This window comes from Dendronephthya gigantea, unplaced genomic scaffold (genome assembly GCF_004324835.1).
Source record: "Dendronephthya gigantea isolate DGI-Jeju-01 unplaced genomic scaffold, DenGig_1.0 000007F, whole genome shotgun sequence".
NCBI classification, from domain to species: domain Eukaryota; kingdom Metazoa; phylum Cnidaria; class Anthozoa; order Malacalcyonacea; family Nephtheidae; genus Dendronephthya; species Dendronephthya gigantea.
Genome location: NW_021163017.1, coordinates 101,947 through 122,482, shown reverse-complemented (window position 1 = coordinate 122,482; position 20,536 = coordinate 101,947). Strand labels below are relative to the sequence as shown.

The 20,536-nt window shown below is 38.2% G+C and overlaps 3 protein-coding genes across 8 annotated transcripts in view; 2 read left to right on the top strand and 1 right to left on the bottom strand.

Moving 5' to 3' along the window:
- The window catches only part of LOC114517127 (probable phospholipid-transporting ATPase IIA), a 30,695-nt gene that overhangs the window by 9,763 nt on the left and 396 nt on the right, over positions 1-20,536 (bottom strand). Inside the window, exons 2-14 of the mRNA XM_028536778.1 lie at positions 19,620-19,683; positions 19,467-19,538; positions 18,886-18,999; positions 18,694-18,802; positions 18,302-18,360; positions 18,180-18,231; positions 17,943-18,037; positions 17,516-17,596; positions 17,372-17,444; positions 17,178-17,254; positions 16,838-16,927; positions 16,650-16,720; positions 16,270-16,435 (exon numbers count right to left, since the gene is read on the bottom strand). Of these exons, the coding sequence (XP_028392579.1) occupies positions 16,270-16,435; positions 16,650-16,720; positions 16,838-16,927; positions 17,178-17,254; positions 17,372-17,444; positions 17,516-17,596; positions 17,943-18,037; positions 18,180-18,231; positions 18,302-18,360; positions 18,694-18,802; positions 18,886-18,999; positions 19,467-19,538; positions 19,620-19,683 (1,123 nt within the window). The remainder of the gene's footprint in view (positions 1-16,269; positions 16,436-16,649; positions 16,721-16,837; positions 16,928-17,177; positions 17,255-17,371; positions 17,445-17,515; positions 17,597-17,942; positions 18,038-18,179; positions 18,232-18,301; positions 18,361-18,693; positions 18,803-18,885; positions 19,000-19,466; positions 19,539-19,619; positions 19,684-20,536) is intronic.
- Positions 4,038-16,259, top strand: LOC114517130. 6 transcript variants are annotated; one of them, XM_028536786.1, is made up of 3 exons: positions 4,038-4,278; positions 9,663-10,178; positions 12,014-12,315. In XM_028536786.1, the coding sequence occupies exons 1-3, from the start codon at positions 4,041-4,043 to the stop codon at positions 12,100-12,102; spliced, it is 843 nt and encodes a 280-aa protein (XP_028392587.1). In that variant the 5' UTR covers positions 4,038-4,040; the 3' UTR covers positions 12,103-12,315. The 6 variants fall into 6 exon arrangements, with proteins under 6 accessions (XP_028392587.1, XP_028392585.1, XP_028392590.1 ...); XM_028536784.1 differs by lacking the exons at positions 4,038-4,278; positions 9,663-10,178; positions 12,014-12,315 and adding exons at positions 8,764-9,151; positions 10,845-11,063; positions 15,391-16,259; XM_028536789.1 differs by lacking the exons at positions 4,038-4,278; positions 9,663-10,178 and adding exons at positions 8,764-9,151; positions 10,845-11,063 and having other exon boundaries at positions 11,648-12,315.
- LOC114517131 lies at positions 6,414-8,246 on the top strand. Its single transcript, XM_028536790.1, has 2 exons — positions 6,414-6,760; positions 7,264-8,246. The coding sequence occupies exons 1-2, from the start codon at positions 6,493-6,495 to the stop codon at positions 7,821-7,823; spliced, it is 828 nt and encodes a 275-aa protein (XP_028392591.1). The 5' UTR covers positions 6,414-6,492; the 3' UTR covers positions 7,824-8,246.

The following is a 20,536-nucleotide window of genomic DNA, read 5'->3' as shown; positions in this document are numbered from 1 at the left end:
TAAGGCTACACTCCACTAAATATGTCTTGTCAAAGCTCTCCCCTTTTTTCTCCAATTTCAGATTCTTCGAATAATTATAAAGAAAGCAGAGGTGGAGGTTTAAGTGCTGGTATTATAATTCTGATTGCCTTCCTAGTATTATTGTTAAAGATTGCGTTTTGGATTTTCTGTTGTTGTTGGTGTATGAGGTGTACAGGCAAACGCGATGAGGTCCAAAGACGAACGCGACGGCGTATTGAGGACGCGATCCAAAGACGAACACACCGCGAAGCCGCGCCACTCATCGCAAACGATGAACTCCGACGTGAACACGAGCATGCGCAGCCACGGAAGCTTCGTCAGAATCGTCGGCCACCCCCTCCGTACAATCCACAAACTGAACACCACGAGAATAGGAGCCAGGGCCCGGAACGAAATACTCTTCTTTCTATAGCCAACCGCAACGGCAACATGGAACCCATCCGAGGAGCTCAGGGGACTGGTGGTACAGACGAAGTGAATAGTGCACCACAAAACGCAACAATGGTTCCACCACATGACCACTCTAGACTTTCAGTCAATTTTCTTCCAAGCACCACCGAACAAAACTCAACCCAAACAGAACTGATACAATTTTAGTCAGAAGAAAAGCACCGCCGCGCATCGATAATCGTATTTACGGTACTTGCTGAGTAACGAATCATGACAAATCACACTTACGCAAAAAACAATGATGGATATTCTGTGCTTTATTACTTTTTTTTCTTAAAAAAAGACGAGAAGTTGAAATAAACTATGAAACTTTGAAATAAACTATTTTTTTTTATCAATTAAAGAGGTAATCTCATAACGCTAACACACCAACTCGCGTTGAATGGTTGGTTAAAGTTACAACTTGACAGTCCGGAAGATACGCAGGGGGGGGAGGCAAGCGCGCCTCTTAGTCTTGCTTCTCATTTGCGTAATTACAACAACATACTTCTAATTTTGAGGTATTCATGCAGAACGTCTGTGGTTCGTATTACGAAGTCGTTCTAAACATTCGATATTTCCAGGAAAAAAGTTAAGCACATAAAGCCTTTTCGAATTTGCGAGATCTTGAACTTTGCAACATCCACTATAGAATTGTCAGGAACATTATACACGGAAAGAGGACGATCAACTTGTTTTACATAAAAATTCCAAAACAATGAACAGGATGTCGAATGAAGAATATAAGAACTGTCGCGAAACATCCTCATCTGAATAAAATTAAACCCCAACAAAAGGAAGTTGGCTGCCAAATTGTTCGGAACGGCACTTGAGTTCGGTCTTAAAAATCCTCGATAGGTTTACGTAATTGTCCTGAGAACCAACTATGAATACAATATTGTTGTTGGTAATAATCACCGTCTCGTCCTCGATTGTCTTCGTCAATTCTCAAAAGAGTTGTTCGACATCAGATGACTGCGAGAAAGACGAATGCTGTTCTCAGAAGGAATGCTATGACGGTATATTTTGCACGCTTTTGAGAACAAAGCAGCAGTTGCAACGATGTTACGCTGATTCTAACTGTATTGATGGCTGTTGTGTCAAAAACAAATGCCAACCAAAGTCGAGCAACCAGTGTATTCATAAGAGATGCGATTCCAACCTTGATTGCACCAGCTACTGTTGTAAGAATGGCGAATGCCAGAAAACGGATTTTGAATGTCTTACTGTTCCAACTATGAATATGGATTTTTTGGACAAATGCTCCTCAAACAGCGACTGTTATTCACCCACTAAATCTTGCTGTGTTGATAAAAAGTGTCAAGCCTGCACAAATGGTGAATATATTCATATCTTACCAATTTTTTTATCATCAGATGTTTTGATAGCGCATAGCGATAGATTGGTGGCGCAGAACTTACTGAATTACATGTCAAAAGAAACGAAAGTATGTCAAATCATGGTCAAATTGAGCGATGCATTAAAAAGATCAGCTAAACTACATTTAAAAAGTGAAGCGAATATTTTGTTTTGATTTCTGTCTGTATAATTTCAGTCAAGTCTGATATAATTGATTACGTTTCGAGTTTCGACTCTCTCAGGGAAAGATTCAATCAGCAACATACAGACACTTGCACAAATTTCCGGGTTCAACTGACTTCATCAAACATAACTATATAAAATGCAGTATAGTTAAACCATTACCATTGTCCATTGTCTATTAGCGATTATACGAAGTATTCTTCCTCTATTTCACCACTTTTCTACGGCAAATATTGAACACATGCCTTCGCATGAAGTAATCCTGTTCGTAGGCTACACCACTAACGTCCTCGCCTCTACATTTCTGTCTTGATTTCAGATCCGTACCATTATGAAAACAATGGTGGAAGTTCTGATGGCTCTAGCAGTTCTGGCGGTGGTACGAGTGCTGGTGCCAGTCTTGCTATAGGTTTTACCGTGGTCATCGTGGTCATCGTGAAGATTGCGATTTGGGTTTCTTGGTGTTCCCGCATATCAAAGCGAAGACGTGTTGTCGTGATCCGAAGACGAACGTGCGATGTCATCGCGCCAGTCGTGGAAAACGACGAGCTCCAACGTGAACACGAACGTGCGCAACAGGAACAGCAGGAGCACCGTCGTTCACCCCCTCCATACAGTCCACAAGCTGACCATCATGTGATTTCATCTTCACGAGAACAAGGAGTTTCACAAGAGACTCCAACTGAGCCACCGCCTGAATATACCAGTATTTCTATGAACAATCCAATCGAGAAGAACGACATAAACTCTTACGAAGGAACTCCAGGTACCGGTGGCACAGATGAAATGAATGGTGTACCACAAGGCGAAACAATGCTTCCTACACCCAGTTCCATCTCCCCAAACAACGCAGACGAAAATTCAAAGTAAAGGAACCTTGTTACGTTTTGGTCGTTCTTCGCGCTCACGATAAACTCTAGCGTGAGTACGAATGAGCTCAAACGTGAACACGATCATTGAAAGTTTTAAAGCTTTTTATATAAAATTTTAAAAACGTAAAAATGCATGGATGAGTATCAGCACAGGCTGTATGAAACTTTCTGTAATCATTAGCAGATATCGAAAACTACTCTGTATATATTGTACAAAAGTGAATGTAATATACCTATAACTATCTATCATATGAGAACTCGTCTGTCACGTTAATAATGTCAATGTCGTTTATAAAGAACTTCTTTATATATATAGTTTTGTAAGCCGCGTTGGTGTGAACCTTGGTATGAAACGCCGTCTTGTTGTTAATTATAATAAAGTTTTAAGCATCGACTATAATTTAAACTTTTACGAATCGAGATGAGAAAAATAAATCATCCATAAATTTTTATCTCAATTGCTGAGAATAAAACAAGAAGATTTTTCGCCAATGCTCTGTGGGTTTGCATGTTAGTTTTTTTGCCGTAATTACAATATAATAGTTTGGAGGAATCTATATGCAGATAACATTCTGGAATAAATGAACAGGATGTCATGCAGATTCAGAACGATAATTGGCAAAAAACGTCATTCGACAATTCAAATTTCAAAAGCGACGTCAAAGTTGACTCGTAAAGTGCTTAAATGTCGTTTGAGTTGGCTCAAGTCTGGCCAGTTGCGAATTTTCTTCTAAAAAACAAGATTCTCGCAAGAAATCCGCTGAAATCCGTACTATAGATAAACAAGGGTGTTAGCGGCCGGTTGTTTTTAAAGCCGGATAGCGCTATCCACCGGATAGTGATTTTGTAACCGTTCTAAAATCACCCGTTGTTTCTTATAGCTTTGATTAAATCTTAGTATTCCTAAATCAAGGACCCTCTTTAGTAATTGTTGCTTTGAAAGTTGAAATTTTATCAGTTGTTAAAATAAATAGGCTTATTAAGTTGATTGATTGTTATATTCATTAGAAATAATGCATGGGCTTAGTTTTTTCGTATATTTGTTATTGTAGTTTACGACAACTATAATCGACAATCATTCTTTAATGATCCTCGAGTAAGCTTTGTATTTCATATCTATATATAGGAAAATCCTCGAGAAATCGCAAGTTTACGTAATTGTCCTGAGAACCAACTATGAATACATTATTGTTGTTGGTATTGGTCACCGTCTCGTCCTCGATCGTCTTCGCCAAGTCTCAAAGAAGTTGTTTAACATCAGATGATTGCGAGAAAGATGGTTGCTGTTTTAACGGCATATGCAGTTATGAATCAAGCTACAAGTGTATTCATGAGAAGTGCTCCTCGAACAGCGACTGTTATTTGTCCACTGAATCTTGCTGTGTTAATAAAAAGTGTCAAGCCTGCACAAATGGTGAATATATTCATATCTTACTAATTTCTATATCATCAGATGTTTTGATAGTACATAGCAATAGTTTGGTAGCGCAGATTTTACTGAGTTACATGTCAAAAGAAACGAAAGTATGTCAAATTGAGCGATGCATAAAAAAGTTCAACTAGACTACATTTAAAAAGTGAGCGAATATTTCGTTTTGCTTTCTGTCTGTAATTTCGGTCAAGCCTGAAATAATTGAATACGTTTCGAGTAACGACTTTCCCAAAGAAGATTCAATCAGCAACATACAGACACTTGCACAAATTCCCAGGTTCAACTTTCATAAAACATAACTATAAAATGCAGTAGTTAAACCATTACCATTGTCTATTAGCAATTATACGAAGTATTCTTCTTCTATTTTCAACACTTTTCTGGCCAAATATTGAACACATGCCTTCGCATGAAGTAATCCTGTTCGTAGGCTACACCACTAACGTCCCCACTTTGTCAAACAAACCCAGGACGTCCACGTGATGTTTCTATGTTTTTGTTTTAATTTCAGATCCTCCATACTATTATGGAAACAATGGTGGAAGTACTGATGGCTCTAGCCGTTCTGGCGGTGGTATGAGTGTTGGTGCCAGTGTTGGTATAGGTTTTCTTGTGGTCCTCTTATTCATCGCGAAGATTGCGTTTTGTGTTTCTCGGTGTTCCCGCATATATAGGCGAATACGTGTTGCCATGATCCAAAGACGAATGCGCGTTGCCATGATCCGAAGACAAACGCGCGTTGCCGTCGCGCCAATCGTGGAGCAGGAGGAACAGCAGGAGCACCGTCGTTCACCCCCTCCATATAGTCCACAAGCTGACCATCATGTGAATTCATCTTCACGAGAACAAGGAGTTTCACAAGAGACTCCAACTGAGCCACCGCCTGAATATACCAGTATTTCTATGGACAATCCAATCGAGAAGAACGACATAAACTCTTACGAAGGAACTCCAGGGAACGGTGGCACAGATGAAATGAATGGTGTACCACAAGGCGAAACAATGCTTCCTACACCCAGTTCCATCTCCCCAAACAACGCAGACGAAAATTCAAAGTAAAGGAACTTTGTTATGTTTTGGTCTTGGTGAGGAGTCGTATTTTAAAAACATAAGTTGAATAAACATCATCTGTGTAAAACTTTTTTCACTGTTCGTCTGTAATACGGCAGTAGTCTTTTGTGGTCGTCTTTCGTTGATGAGCTCAAACGTGAACATGATCATTGAAAGTTTCAAAGCTTTTTAAATAAAATTTTAAAAACGTTATGGATGAGTATCAGCACAGGCAGTGTGAAACTTTCTGTAATGTGTAATCATTAGCAGATATCGAAAACTACTCTGTGCATTGTACAAAAATAAATGTAATATAGCTATAAGTATCATATGAGAACCCTCACGTTAATAATATCAATGTCGTTTATAAAGAACTTCTTTATATATATGGTTTTGTAAGCCGCGTTGGTGTGAGCCTTGGTATGAAACGCCCTCCTGTTGTTTATTATAATAAAGTTTCAAGCATCGACTATAATCCAAACTTTCACGAGTCGAGATGAGAAAAATAAATCAATTTTTATCTTAATTGCTGAGAATGAAACAAGAGGATTTTTCGCCAATGCTCTGAGGGTTTGCATGTTAGTTTTTGCCGTAATTACAATATAATAGTTTTGTTGAATCTATATATATACAGAACGTTTACAGCCTCCTATACTTGATCATAAAACTCTAGAATAAATCCAAAGATGAAATTTTATCGGTTGTAAAAATAAATAGGCTTATTAAGTTGATTGTTTGTTATATTCATTGGAAATACATGGGCTTAGTTTTTTTATGGGCTTGTTATTTTAGTTTACCACAACTATAATCAACAATCATCCTTTAATGATCCTCGAGTAAGCTTTGTTACTTAGCCAAGACTAATAAATTATTGCTTGTAAAAAACATCCTGCATTTCCTTTCTTCGAACTTTACTAACAACGCGTCGTGACCTGCATCAGTACTTAGACAGTGGCATCTAGATTAATCTTAAAAGTTGACACCAAGGAGTGTTGGATTACACTGAAATTACATGAAGTTTCCAATAAACAACATACTTCAGCACAAGGAAGTTCGCAGCCAAATAGTTCGGAACGACTCTTAATTAAATTGCCTTAAAAATCCTCGAGAAATCACATATTTACGTAATTTTCCTGAGAACCAACTATGAATACATTATTGTTGTTGGTATTGGTCACCGTCTCGTCCTCGATCGACTTCGTCAAGTCTCAAGAGAGATGCGATTCCAACCTTGATTGCATCAGCTACTGTTGTAAGAATGGCGAATGCCAGAAAACAGCTTTTGAATGTCTTACTGTTCCAACTACGAATACGGATTTTTTGGACAAATGCTACGCGAACACCGACTGTTATATGTCCACTGAATATTGCTGTGTAAATAAAAAGTGTCAAGCCTGCACACTGAGCACAAATGGTGAATATATTCATATCTTACTAATTTCTATATCATCAGATGTTTTCATAGTGCATAGCGATAGTTTGGTAGCGCAGAACTTACGCAGAGTTACATGTCAAAAGAAATAAAAGTATGTCAAATTGAGCGAGGCATTAAAAAGTTCAACTAAACTACATTTAAAAAGTGAAGCGAATATTTCGTTTTGATTTCTGTCTGTATAATTTCAGTCCAGTTTGATATAATTGATTACGTTTCGAGTTTCGACCCTCTCAGGGAAAGACTCAATCAGCAACATACAAACACTTGCACAAATTCCCAGGTTCAACTTTCATCAAACGTAACTATAAAATTCAGTAGTTAAACCAATGCCCATTGTCTATTAGCAATTATACGAAGTATTCTTCTTCTATTTTCACTACTTTTCTACGGCAAATATTGAACACATGCCTTCGCATGAAGTATTTCTGTTCTTAGGCTACACCACTAACGTCCTCACCTCTACATTTCTGTCTTGATTTCAGATCCTCCGTACCAATATGAAAACAATCATTATGATGGAAGTTCTGATGGCTCTAGCCGTTCTGGCGATCGTATGAGTGCTGGTGCCAGTTCTGCTATAGGTTTTGCCGTGGTCTTCCTGGTCATCGTGAAGATTGGGATTTGTGTTTCTTTGTGTTCCCGTACATCAAGGCGAAGACGTGTTGTCGTGATCCGAAGACGAACGTGCGATTTCATCGCGCCAGTCGTGGAAAACGACGAGCTCCAACGTGAACACGAACGTGCGCAGCAGGAACAGCAGGAGCACCGTCGTTCACCCCCTCCATACAGTCCACAAGCTGACCATCATGTGATTTCATCTTCACGAGAACAAGGAGTTTCAAAAGAGACTCCAACTGAGCCACCGCCTGAATATACCAATATTTCTATGGACAATCCAATCGAGAAGAACGACATAGACTCTTACGAAGGAACTCCAGGGACCGGTGGCACAGATGAAATGAATGGTGTACCACAAGGCGAAACAATGCTTCCTACACCCAGTTCCATATCACCAAACAACGCAGACGAAAATTCAAAGTAAAGGAACTTTGTTACGTTTTGGTCGTTTTTCGTGCTCACGATAAACTCTAGCGTGAGTACGAATGAGCTCAAACGTGAACACGATCATTGAAAGTTTTAAAGCTTTTTATATAAAATTTTAAAAACGTAAAAATGCATGGACGAGTATCAGCACAGGCTGTATGAAACTTTCTGTAATCATTACCAGATATCGAAAACTACTCTGTATATTGTACAAAAGTGAATGTAATATACCTATAACTATCTATCATATGAGAACTCGTCTGTCACGTTAATAATGTCAATGTCGTTTATAAAGAACTTCTTTATATATATGGTTTCGTAAGCCGCGTTGGTGTGAGCCTTGGTATGAAACGCCCTCCTGTTGTTTATTATAATAAAGTTTCAAGCATCGACTATAATTTAAACTTTTACGAATCGAGATGAGAAAAATAAATCATAAATCATCCATAAATTTTTATCTCAATTGCTGAGAATAAAACAAGAGGATTTTTCGCCAATGCTCTGAGGGTTTGCATGTTAGTTTTTTTGCCGTAATTACAATATAATAGTTTTGAGGAATCTATATATGCAGAACGTTTACTGCCTCCTACTTGATCATAAAATTCTGGGATAAATCCAAAGATGAAATTTTATCGGTTGTTAAAATAAATAGGCTTATAAGTTGATTGATTGTTATATTCATTGGAAATGCATGGGCTTAGTTTTTTTATGGGTATGTTATTTTAGTTTACCACAACTATAACCAACAATCATCCTTTAATGATCATCGAGTAAGCCTTGTTATTTAGCTAAGACTAATAAATTATTGCTTGCAAAAAACATCCTGCATTTCCTTTCTTCGAACTTTACTAACAACGCGTCGTGAAATATATAGCTATATATGACCTGCATACTTAGACAGTGGCCATCTAGATTTATCTTGAAAGTTGACACCAAGGAGTGTTGGATTACACTAAAATTACATGAAGTTTCCAATAAACAACATACTTCAGCACAAGGAAGTTGGCTGCCACTGAAATAGTTCGGAACGACTCTTAATTAAATTGCCTTAAAAATCCCCGAGAAATCACATGTCTTGAGAACCAACTATGAATACATTATTGTTGTTGGTATTGGTCACCGTCTCGTCTTCGATCGTCTTCGCCAAGTCTCAAAGAAGTTGTTTAACATCAGATGATTGCGAGAAAGATGGTTGCTGTTTTAACGGCATATGCAGTTATGAATCAAGCTACAAGTGTATTCATCAGAAGTGCTCCTCGAACAGCGACTGTTCTTTGCCCACTGAATCTTGCTGTGTTAATAAAAAGTGTCAAGCCTGCACAAATGGTGAATATATTTATATCTTACTAATTTCTATATCATCAGATGTATTGATAGCGCATAGCGATAGTTTGGTAGCGCAGAACTTACTGAACTAAAACTATGTCAAATTGAGCTATTATCAGCAATTAACTTCATTATACGTAAAATTCTCATTCAAAAGTTGTCTCAAATTCTTCGGATTCTTCCTTGACAAAAGAACCAATCACGCCGTAATAAGTCCTTGCTCAATAAATCTTAAACGCACGAATGTATCTTTGACGCTGTGTCGAAAACTAATGAGTAATGTAAATCGAATTCAAGAGTAGTGAATTCAAAGGAATGCCATTAGATCTGAGAATACTACAGCAGCTTTTGTAAAAGAACCAATCCCAGAGAGCATTTGTCATCTAATCCTAGTTGAGATATACCATACTAAATATATTCTGATGTATTATAAATATTGCCTGCTTGCAGGCTACACTACACCACTCTCTACGTCGCAGAATAGAGATGACACCTTTTTATTCAATTTCAGATTATTCCGATGGTTATGAAGACCGCAATGGTGGAAGTTCCAGCGGTAGTTCTGGAAGCAGTACTACACTTGCGATTGCAATCATAATACCGATAAAGATTGCGCTTTGCTTTTGCTGCATATGTTGTAAAATAAAGCGTGGACAGGAACGCGACGAGGCCCGACGACAAGAGAATCTTCGTGACGGAATGGTCCGAAGAGAGACGTGCAATATAGCCGTAGTACTCGTCGAACACGATGAGCTCCAACGTCAACACGAGCATGCGCAGGCAGAGCAGATTGAAATTGGTCGTCCACCCCCTCCGTACTATCCACAAACTGACCACCACGAGAATACGACCCAGGACACAGAACAGAATAATCTTTCCTTTATAATTAACCCAATCGAGAACAGCAACATGGAACCCATCCGAGGAGCCCAGGGGACTGGTGACACAGAGAAAGTGAATGGTGTACCAGAAGATGCAACAATGTTTCCACCACATGACCACCCCATTCCTTCAGTCAATTTTCCTCCGAACCCCACCGAACAAAACCCAACCCAAACAGAACTAGTGCAATTTTAGCCACAGAAAACCGCCGCTTTTTGACAAGGACTGAAAAGTCGTCAGCTTGTACTCGTATAAAGAAGATGTAGACAGGACGTCAGTAGACTTCAGTAGACAGTATAAGTTCAATTCTTTAGCAGAATGAAACAAGATACAATTAACATGTAGTGTTTGCTCCAAAACATATTCAGGAGCAAAAAAGCTGAGCTCTATGAAAACATACTCAGTTTTTTCAAAGAAAATACATAGAATTGCTATACCATTGATATAGTTTCGTTCCGTTCGAGTTAGGAATTACTAAATTAGAAATTACAAAATAATGAAAGGATTTTTGTACAGGATACAGCATGATTTCTGCACGCGGAATGTTTCTGAAATGTCATAGTCCATCTAAAAGTAAATCCCAAAGATTAGGTCATCTTGCAAATTTGCATCAAAGAGAGTTGGCTTACACTAAAATTACATGAAGTTTCGAACAAACAAAATCCTCATCTAAAAAAAAATCTTCCCAAAACAAGGAAGTTGGCTGCCAAATAGTTCGGAACGGCTCCTGAGTTCCCTTAAAAATCCTCCAGAAATCGCAAATTTACATAATTGTCCAGAGAACCAACTATGAATACATTATTGTTGTCAGTGGTATTGGTCACCGTCTCGTCCTCGATCGTCTTCGCCAAGTCTCAAACAAACTGTTCGACATCAGATGAATGCGAGAAAGATGGTTGCTGTTTTAACCGCACATGCAGTTATAAATCAAGCTGCAAGTGTATTCATCAGAACTGCTCCTCGAACAGCAACTGTTCTTTGCCTACTGAATCTTGCTGTGTTAATAAAAAGTGTCAAGCCTGCACAAATGGTGAGTATATATTCATATCTTACTAATTTCTATATCATCAGATGTTTTGATAGCGCATAGCGATAGTTTGGTAGCGCAGAACTTACTGAATTACAACTATGTCAAATTGAGCTATTATCAGCAATTAACTTCATGTAAAATTCTCAGTCCAAAATTGTTATGTACCTTAAAAACGGATTCTTTTCTCAAAAAGAATATCGGAGAATGATATATTTGACGTAGGAACTAATCAATCACGCCGTAATAAGTCCTTGCATGCTCAGTAAGTCTTAAACGCACGAATGTATCTTTGAAGCTGTATCGAAAACTAATGTAAATCGAATTCAAGAGTAGCAAATTCAAAGAAATGGGCCAAATGGCATTGCAACTGAGAATACTACAGCAGCTGCTGAAAGAATAACCAATCCTAGAGAGCATGTATTATCTCATTCTAGTTGAGATAACACACTGAATATATTCTAAAATTCTCGCAGGCTAAACCACTCACTACGTCACAAAATAGAGATGACGTTCGGGTAGGTTTCTATTCAGCGAGTATACGTCTTGTCAATGCTTTCACCTTTCACCTTTCTATTCAATTTCAGGCAGCGAAGCCAGCGATGGTGGACGTTCTAGAAGTGATTCTCTAAGTGGCGCTACAATTGTGCTTCTCATCCTAATACCCATAAACGTAACAATCTGCATGTGCTGTGCAGTAAAGGTGGGAAACCTACGCGATGAGGCCCAAAGAAAAAAGAGCCTTCGTAGCGAAATGATTCTAAGACAAACGTGCAATACATCCGTGGCACTCGTCGTAAACGATGAGCTTCAAAATGAACACGAGCTTGCACACACATGTCCTTCGATAATCATAATAGTCGATAACAGTAACATGGATCTCATCCGAGGAGCTCAGAGAACTGGTGACACAGAGAAAGTGAAATGTGTACCACATGACCACTTCAGTCTTTCAGTCAATTTTCCTCCAAACACCACCGAACAAAACTCAACTCAAAAAGAACTAATGCAATTTCAGCCACTGCAAAACACCGCTTTTTGAGAAGCAAGGACAGAAAAGACGTCAGCTTGTACTCGTATAAAGATATAGAAACGACGTCAGTAGACTTCAGTAGACAGTATAAGTTCAATTCTTTAGCAGAATGAAACAAGATACAATTAACATGTAGTGTTTGCTCCAAAACATATTCAGGAGCAAAAAAGCTAAGCTCTTAGAAAACATACTCAGATTTTTCAAAGCAAATACATACTATTGTCCATTGATACAGTCTCGTTCAATTTGAATTGTTATGTACCAATTTAGGTATAACAGAATGTAGGATTCAAATTCTGTACAGATCAGATGAAAAAACCCGAATTTCTCATCCATAAATTTTGGTCTTGTTAAAGCTGAGCAGGTATCAATTTTTCTCGTCGATTCCAAAACTCATTTGCTTCTTATTTGTATAATTACGAGGCATTCACACAGAACGTCGTTGCTTACTTCTTATTGTGAAGTCGTTTTCACCATTTGATATTTCCAAGAAAAAACGTTACTCTTAAAGCCATTTCAAATTGCATTTTGCAACATTACAATTGTCAGGAACATTATTTTCACGAGAAGAGGTACGATCAACGTTTTGCGCCTACAAATTCTAAGACAATGAACAGGAGGTCAAATGAGGTAATAATAACTGTCGCGAAACATCCTCATTTGAATAAAATTCTCCCCAACACAAGGAAGTTGGCTGCCAAATAGTTCGGAACGGCATTTGAATTCCCTTAAAAATCTTCGAGAAAACCCATGTTTACATAATTGTCCTGAGAACCAACTATGAATACATTATTGTTGTTGGTATTGGTCATCGTCTCGTCCTCGATCGTCTTCGCCAAGTCTCAAAGAAACTGTTTAACATCAGATGATTGCGAGAAAGATGGTTGCTGTTTTAACGGCATATGCAGTTATAAATCAAGCTACAAGTGTATTTATCAGAAGTGCTCCTCGAACAGCGACTGTTATTTGTCCACTGAATCTTGCTGTGTTAATAAAAAGTGTCAAGGCTGCACAAATGGTGAATATATTTATATCTTACTAATTTCTATATCATCAGATGTTTTGATAGCGCATAGCGATAGTTTGGTTGCGCAGAACTTACTGAATTAAAACTATGTCAAATTGAGCTATTATCAGCAATTAACTTCATTATACGTAAAATTCGCATACCAAAATTGTACCTTAAAAACGGATTCTTTTCCCAAAAAGAATATCGGAGAATGATATATTTGACGTAGGAACTAATCAATCACGCCGTAATAAGTCCTTGCATGCTCAGTAAATCTTAAACGCACGAATTTATCTTTGAAGCTGTGTCGAAAACTAATGTAAATCGAATTCAAGAGTAGCAAATTCAAAGAAATGGGCCAAATGGCATTGCAACTGAGAATACTACAGCAGCTGCTGTAAGAATAACCAATCCTAGAGAGCATGTATTATCTCATTCTAGTTGAGATACCACACTGAATATATTCTAATATTCTCGCAGGCTAAACCATTTGTTACGTCACAAAATAGATATGACGTTCTGATAGGTTTCTATTCAGTGACTATACGTCTTGTCAATGCTTTCACCTTTCTATTCAATTTCAGGCAGCGAAGCCAGCGATGATGGACGTTCTAGAAGTAATTCTCTAAGTGTAATTACAATTGTGCTTCTTATCATAATACCCATAGACGTAACAATCTGCATGTGCTGTTTAGTAAAGTTGGGAAACCTATGCGAGGAGGCCCGAAGACAAGAGAGCCTTCGTAACGAAATGATTCTAAGACAAACGTGCGATACATCCGTGCCACTCGTCGTAAACGATGAGCTTCAACCTGAACACGAGTTTGCACAGCCATGTCCTTCGATAATCATACCAGTCGATAACAGCAACATGGATCTCATCCGAGGAGCTCAGGGGACTGGTGACACAGAGGAAGTGAATGGTGCACCACAAGACTCAACAATGTTTCCACCACATGACCACTTCAGTCTTTCAGTCGATTTTCCCCAAAACACCACCGAACAAAACTCAACTCAAAAAGAACTAATGCAACTTCAGCCACTGCAAAACACCGCTTTTTGAGAAGCAAGGACAGAAAAGACGTCAGCTTGTACTCGTATAAAGATATAGAAACGACGTCAGTAGACTTCAGTAGACAGTATAAGTTCAATTTTTTAGCAGAATGAAACAAGATACAATTAACATGTAGTGTTTGCTCCAAAACATATTCAGGAGCAAAAAAGCTAAGCTCTAAGAAAACATACTCATATTTTTCAAAGCAAATACATATTATTGCCCATTGATACAGTCTCGTTCAATTTGAATTGTTGTGTACCAATTTAGGTATACCAGAATGTAGGATTCAATTCTGTACAGATCACATGAAAAAACCCGAATTTCTCATCCATAAATTTTGGTTTTGTTAAAGCTGAGCAGGTATCAAATTTTCTCGTCGATTCCAAAACTCATTTGCTTCTTATTTGTATAATTACGAGGCATTCACACAGAACGTCGTTGCTTACTTCTTATTGTGAAGTCGTTTTCACCATTTGATATTTCCAAGAAAAATCGTTACTCGTAAAGCCATTTCAAATTGCATTTTGCAACATTACAATTGTCAGGAGCATTATTTTCACGAGAAGAGGTAGGATAAACGTTTTGCCATACAAATTCTAAGACAATGAACCGTATGTCAACTGAGGTAATAACTGTCGCGAAACATCCTCATTTGAATAAAATTCTCCCCAACACAAGGAAGTTGGCTGCCAAATAGTTCGGAACGGCACTTGAGTTCCCTAAAAAATCTTCGAGAAAACCCATGTTTACATAATTGTCCTGAGAACCAACTATGAATACATTATTGTCGTTGGTATTGGTCATCGTCTCGTCCTCGATCGTGTTCGCCAAGTCTCAAAGAAACTGTTCGACATCAGATGATTGCGAGAAAGATGGTTGCTGTTTTAACGGCATATGCAGTTATAAATCAAGCTACAAGTGTATTCATCAGAACTGCTCCTCGAACAGCGACTGTTATTTGTCCACTGAATCTTGCTGTGTTAATAAAAAGTGTCAAGCCTGCAGAAATGGTGAGTATATTCATATCTTACTAATTTCTATATCATCAGATGTTTTGATAGCGCATAGCGATAGTTTGGTGACGCAGAACTTACTGAGTTACATGCCAAAAGAGACAGAGCGAATTGAGTAACATACTACGTTTCATTCGGACTACATTTAAAAGGCTCGTCGTCAAAATTTAGTTTCAAATTGTCTACAACTTCAACTTAAATTCTGTCTACAATTTCAGAACATTCGGATAATTATGAAGAAAGCGAAGGTGGACGTGCTGGAAGTGGTTCTAGCGGTGGTTCTAGCACTGGTGTTGTACTTGTGCTTTTGATCGTAATACCGTTAAAGATTGCGTTTTGCATTTCTTGTTGTTGGTGTAGATTAAAGCTTAGAAGCGAACAATACGTGATCAGAAGAAGACCAAGAAGAAGCGTTCGTGACGAACGTGGTACAGCTGCGCCACTCGTTGCAAACGATGAGCTCCAACGTGAACTCGAGCATGCGCAGGCAGAGCAGATTGAGAATCGTCGTCCACGCCCTCCGTACAATCCCGAAACTGACCACCACGAGAATACGACCCAGGACACAGAACAGAATAATCTTTCCTTTATAATTAACCCAATCGAGAACAGCAATATGGAACCCATCCGAGGAGCCCAGGGGACTGGTGACACAGATGAGATGAATGGTGCACCTCAATTTGAACAATGGTTCCACCACATGACCACTCCAATCCTGCAGTCAATTTTCCTTCAGTCAATTTTCCTTCAAACACCACCGACCAAAACTCAACCGAAAGAGAACTAATTCAATTTTAGCCACAGAGAAGCATCGCTTTTTGAGAAGCAAAATGATAGAAAAGTCGCCAGCTTGTACTCGAATAAAGATATAGATACGACGTCAGTAGACTCTGTATATTCAATTTTTGCAGAATTAAACAAGACTCCATCACTATGTTATGTTTGCTCTAAAACATATCCTTCTCAAATCATACAAAAATATCCTAAAACCCTTGTCAACAGTGCTATATGTTTTTCAGGCGTATTGAAAACATGCGAATGAAAATAAGGCGTCTTTCCCAATTTCTAAACGGCTATAAGTTAATATGTGTACATACCATTTCATTCTGAGTTAGTGTTCCAGTTTTATCGGTCAGTAGATAGGCAACTCTCCCCAGCTCCTCTGGTATTGTACTGCTGCGCACTACAGTGCCGGGCATCTCCTTGTCACGTGATATCATCCACGAATACACAACTTTACCCATGTCGAGACTTACACGCAAGCTAAAGGCGGGAAAATTTTACAAATTAAAGTCGCAGGAATCTCCTATATCTAAACAGGACTTCCATGTGGGTTGTTAGCCTCGTACCCAGGCCGTCATACGTTCGTGAGTGCGCGTGGAATCTATAGTAACCCCACGCGTGTCGTTCCCGTATGTAAACCATCTTGATAGTCTCAATGCTATTTTTCTGGACTTGTTTTTATAATTTTGCCTACCTGAGCGGGATTATATATGAAAAAAGCAAGATAAATCTGAAGAAGTAGCGATACCATGGACCATCGAAACCCTGAAATAAGTAAAGACGTCTGGAATTGGACAGAATAACGTACAAAAGTAGTGGCCGTGAATCTTAGCAATATATACCAGCCAGCTAACCTATCAACCAGGAACCTATAATACTTACCTTTACTGTTATCAAAACAAGAGAGAGAACCATAGTAGCAACAAATAGAACTTTGGTCAGATTATTCACTTCTGTATCCAGTAAACCGACCTAAATAACAAATATTATTTGTGCTTCTGTTCAATGTCAATCCAGGATATATGGATTAATGTATATGATGGGTGGGGCTGCACTGAAACATGCGGAAGATGATGCATTTGTAGTACAACCATCTTCCTATGATCTTTCTACATCTTCCTCCATCTTCCTCCATCTTCCTCCATCTTCCTCCATCTTCCTCCATCTTCCTACACTCCTCTATCTTTCTATGATCTTCATTCTCTTTGCAAATGAAACTTACCTTGCTCGATGGAGAGGTGGTGTTCATAGCATTTCGAGTTTCCCGACCAGTGTATACCACGATTCCAACAGCAGTGCCTAGAACACGATACCGAAGGAGGATTTGAAGGTTAAACTCGGGTCAAACAAATAAGCTGCCTGATTGAGGTCACCGGACAATACGAGAATGCTCCAGTTATGTATAGAGAGCAATACCTGTAGCTACCACAGTATTGGCCCACAGAGTATTTTCGATGTTCACGGGATCTTCGCCTTCGCTTTCGACTTTCTGAGGTTAAAAACACAAGAATCAATAAACGAAACGAACCGACAGTTGTTCCTTCTCATACTTTTACTCACTCTGACCAAGGTTCCAACAAATGAATGAATGTCTTTCTGCGGTTTCTCGACGTGAATAAAGGCGTTGATACTGAATAAATCCTTAAAAGAATCCAAAGCTTTTAAACTTTTGGCCAGCAAAGTTATGCAATACTGTGGCATCTACTTGTATCAGCTTAGACCTGCTGAATTATCGCTATTTAAGGTCCATTTACACTTGCAATTTTTGTTGCGATTTTTTGAGCGATTTTCTTCTTTTGATAGATGTGAATGAGTAATTAGTTACGAATGCTCTGATGTATAAGAGCTCTTATTTGAACATCAGTAACTAATTAACTCGTTCACATCTATCAAAAGAAGAAATCGCAAATAAAATCGTAGCGAAATTAGCAAGTGTAAACGGGTCTTAAGATAGAGTTTGAAGAGTGTTCGAGATCTATTTTCTTACATGGTCGGAATGCAAGCTTTGGCAGGCAGGAAGAGCAATCCGTAATTTCCAGTCTGTCTCACCGTCAAGCTGGTCAGTTCTTATGAAACATGAACCTGTAGGAATGAAAGAAAGAGTTCTAAGCTGTTTGATCCATGTTGTCTGGCTCTGGCGTGAGCAGAGCTTTGAAGAAACATATATAGTGAAATAACTGGCACAATGTAATGGGTCGCATGTCCTCGTGGAGGAATTTCTTACCATTCTTTTCCGATGTCCTTAGAAAAATCATATCAGCCGGAATTCTTTGATTCTAAACAAAATTGAACAGATTTCAAGTTCTTGTCCTATTCTGCATTGCAATGGTCTCTGAAAGAGCATACCTTCTCAACTATGATAATATCAGATACTCGTATATTCGAACTGGGCACTGGAACAACTCCTAAGAAGTTTAGAAAATTTCTTAACTATTTTAGGAGTAAAACTTGAAAGATAAATCGATAGTATAAGAAAAACTCTGGTTTCAGAGTTTGTTAAAATAATGGCACATCACTTTCAGTAAGTACCTAATATGAACGAGTTTTGTGATTGGCTTTTTGTAACGATTTTAGAAATCAATTTCTGTAGTTCATTGTGTTTTATTGTTATCATCAACCAATAGCAAAGCTTGTTCATATAGGTACGTAACGACCTATCACTTTAGAAGTTTTCTTCGGAAATTTTAGGCCAAACATGTACATCCATTTGATGAATAAAGTAGACTAGTTAACTATACCTTTCTTTGTCAACTTTTTGTAGACTTGGGAATTAACTTCCTTGTCTCTTAGGAATCTTATGAAATCATCAAAGGCCTCTCTACACATTGTCACTGCCAGAACAAAGACCTAGATAGAAGTGGAGGATGAATGTGGTTCTTTATTTTTAGGCACATCTCATTGTATCATGATTTCTCCAACAAAATACATACCAGTGGACCCCAATATGTATACAAATGGCCAATTCTTAAATCAGGAATGAACTGGGATGAGGCCACAAGTAGGAAATAGAGATTGAGGAAAAATTTGAACTGGTTGAACAACACCTAAGGATAAGGGGAAAATGTTGATGAGTGCAAATGAGTACATTGATTAAGAAGGCTAGATAGATAGAGAGTGCATTAGTTAAGAGGGCTTAATAGATAGAGGATCAGTGCCATACCATATAATAGGGGTGTTCATATTGGATGTGGTCATTGGAGAAGATGGGGTAGGAAATATCAATTGGGGCTAATGTTGGGTGTGGTCTTGAAGAAGTTGGGGTAGGAATTTCAATGGGGGGCTAATGTTAGGCATAGTTTTTGAAGAAAATGGGATAGGAATATCAATTGAAGTTGGGTGTGGTCATGGAAGAAGATAAGGGGCGCCTAATTAGAGGCTCTTGTGGGTGTGGTCACTGGGGAAGTTGGGTAGGACATTGCAATTGGGGAACCATTGGGTGGAACTTGGATGAGATATTACAGTTAAGTATAATGAAAATACAGAACATGAAATGATAAATAATTGCAATTACCAGTGGTATAAATGTTAATATGCTGTATTTCTGATTTCTAATAACGTTGGCTGGATAATCTTGATGTGGGGACTGTAACAAAAATTACACAATTATTACAAGATGACCAGTCAAAGATTTGATCAGAGAATTTTGTACAGAGCAGACCCATACTTGTTTCCCAATATGAACTGTTCTTTCTTTCAAGTCGCCTCTTCCACAGAGATTTCTGCAACATCTAAGAGAGGAATCTCAGAATCATTCACATTGTTCAAACTGTCAAAATCCTACAATTTGTCATAAACCATTTCCATTTTTAAATTCAATTTAAAATTGCATATAAAACAGACAGGGCTGTACTGAACTATTATTACATTATTGTTTGAACCTGACCTTCCTCCTATAATAGAAATACTGCCGTACATGTTATTGGCAATATACTGAAAATCAATTTAACATAGTCTAATCAAAAACAACTGGCAGTTAATGGTTAATTTATTCAAACATTTGCAGTCATTTTTCATACATGACCAGACATGGACACTAGAGCATGTCATGCACTAGAGCATGTCCAAACTACATCAGACCCATTGCATAAGGCATACTGAAAACTATCAAAATTATTTGAATAGCACATGAAGGTGGCTTACTTAACCACTCACTTAATGATTTATCTGCATTCTTACTGTAACATGAAACTATCATTCTGAGGCCTTCATGTGAGGTTACATATATTCCCATGAACTTGAGAATTGAGAAACAGCAGTAGACATTTAGTCATCAAGCTGGCATCTAAACAGCTTATTACATGCAACATAAACTAAAAGTCATGATTTGACTTTACTTTACTTATCCCTTGTGAGGATTCTGGATGTAAAAAATTGGAGCCAGTTCGAAAATAGTTTGGCTAGTTGAATGTTATATCAATATATAACGTTCGGGTTTCAATGTCTTGATTAAACTTTAGCTGCCCATCTTAAATATTGAGCAGCAAAGGTTAGTGGCGAGAATTCACCGCGAAAAATTCCAGCTTTGTGGATAGTTTGTCGTCCAAAACATGAGAAATATGAAATCATGCTGCATCATTCATT

What these genes read in the sequence shown, in the direction of transcription:
- LOC114517131 (XM_028536790.1), top strand. Translation starts at nt 6,493, where the DNA reads ATGAATACATTATTGTTGTTGGTATTGGTCACCGTCTCGTCCTCGATC. An exon ending in CTGCACACTGAGCACAAATG is followed by an intron (nt 6,761 to 7,263) that starts GTGAATATATTC and finishes TCTTGATTTCAG; the next exon opens with ATCCTCCGTACCAATATGAA.
- LOC114517130 (XM_028536784.1), top strand. Translation starts at nt 8,914, where the DNA reads ATGAATACATTATTGTTGTTGGTATTGGTCACCGTCTCGTCTTCGATC. An exon ending in GTGTCAAGCCTGCACAAATG is followed by an intron (nt 9,152 to 10,844) that starts GTGAATATATTT and finishes TATTGTTGTCAG; the next exon opens with TGGTATTGGTCACCGTCTCG. An exon ending in GTGTCAAGCCTGCACAAATG is followed by an intron (nt 11,064 to 15,390) that starts GTGAGTATATAT and finishes CTACAATTTCAG; the next exon opens with AACATTCGGATAATTATGAA.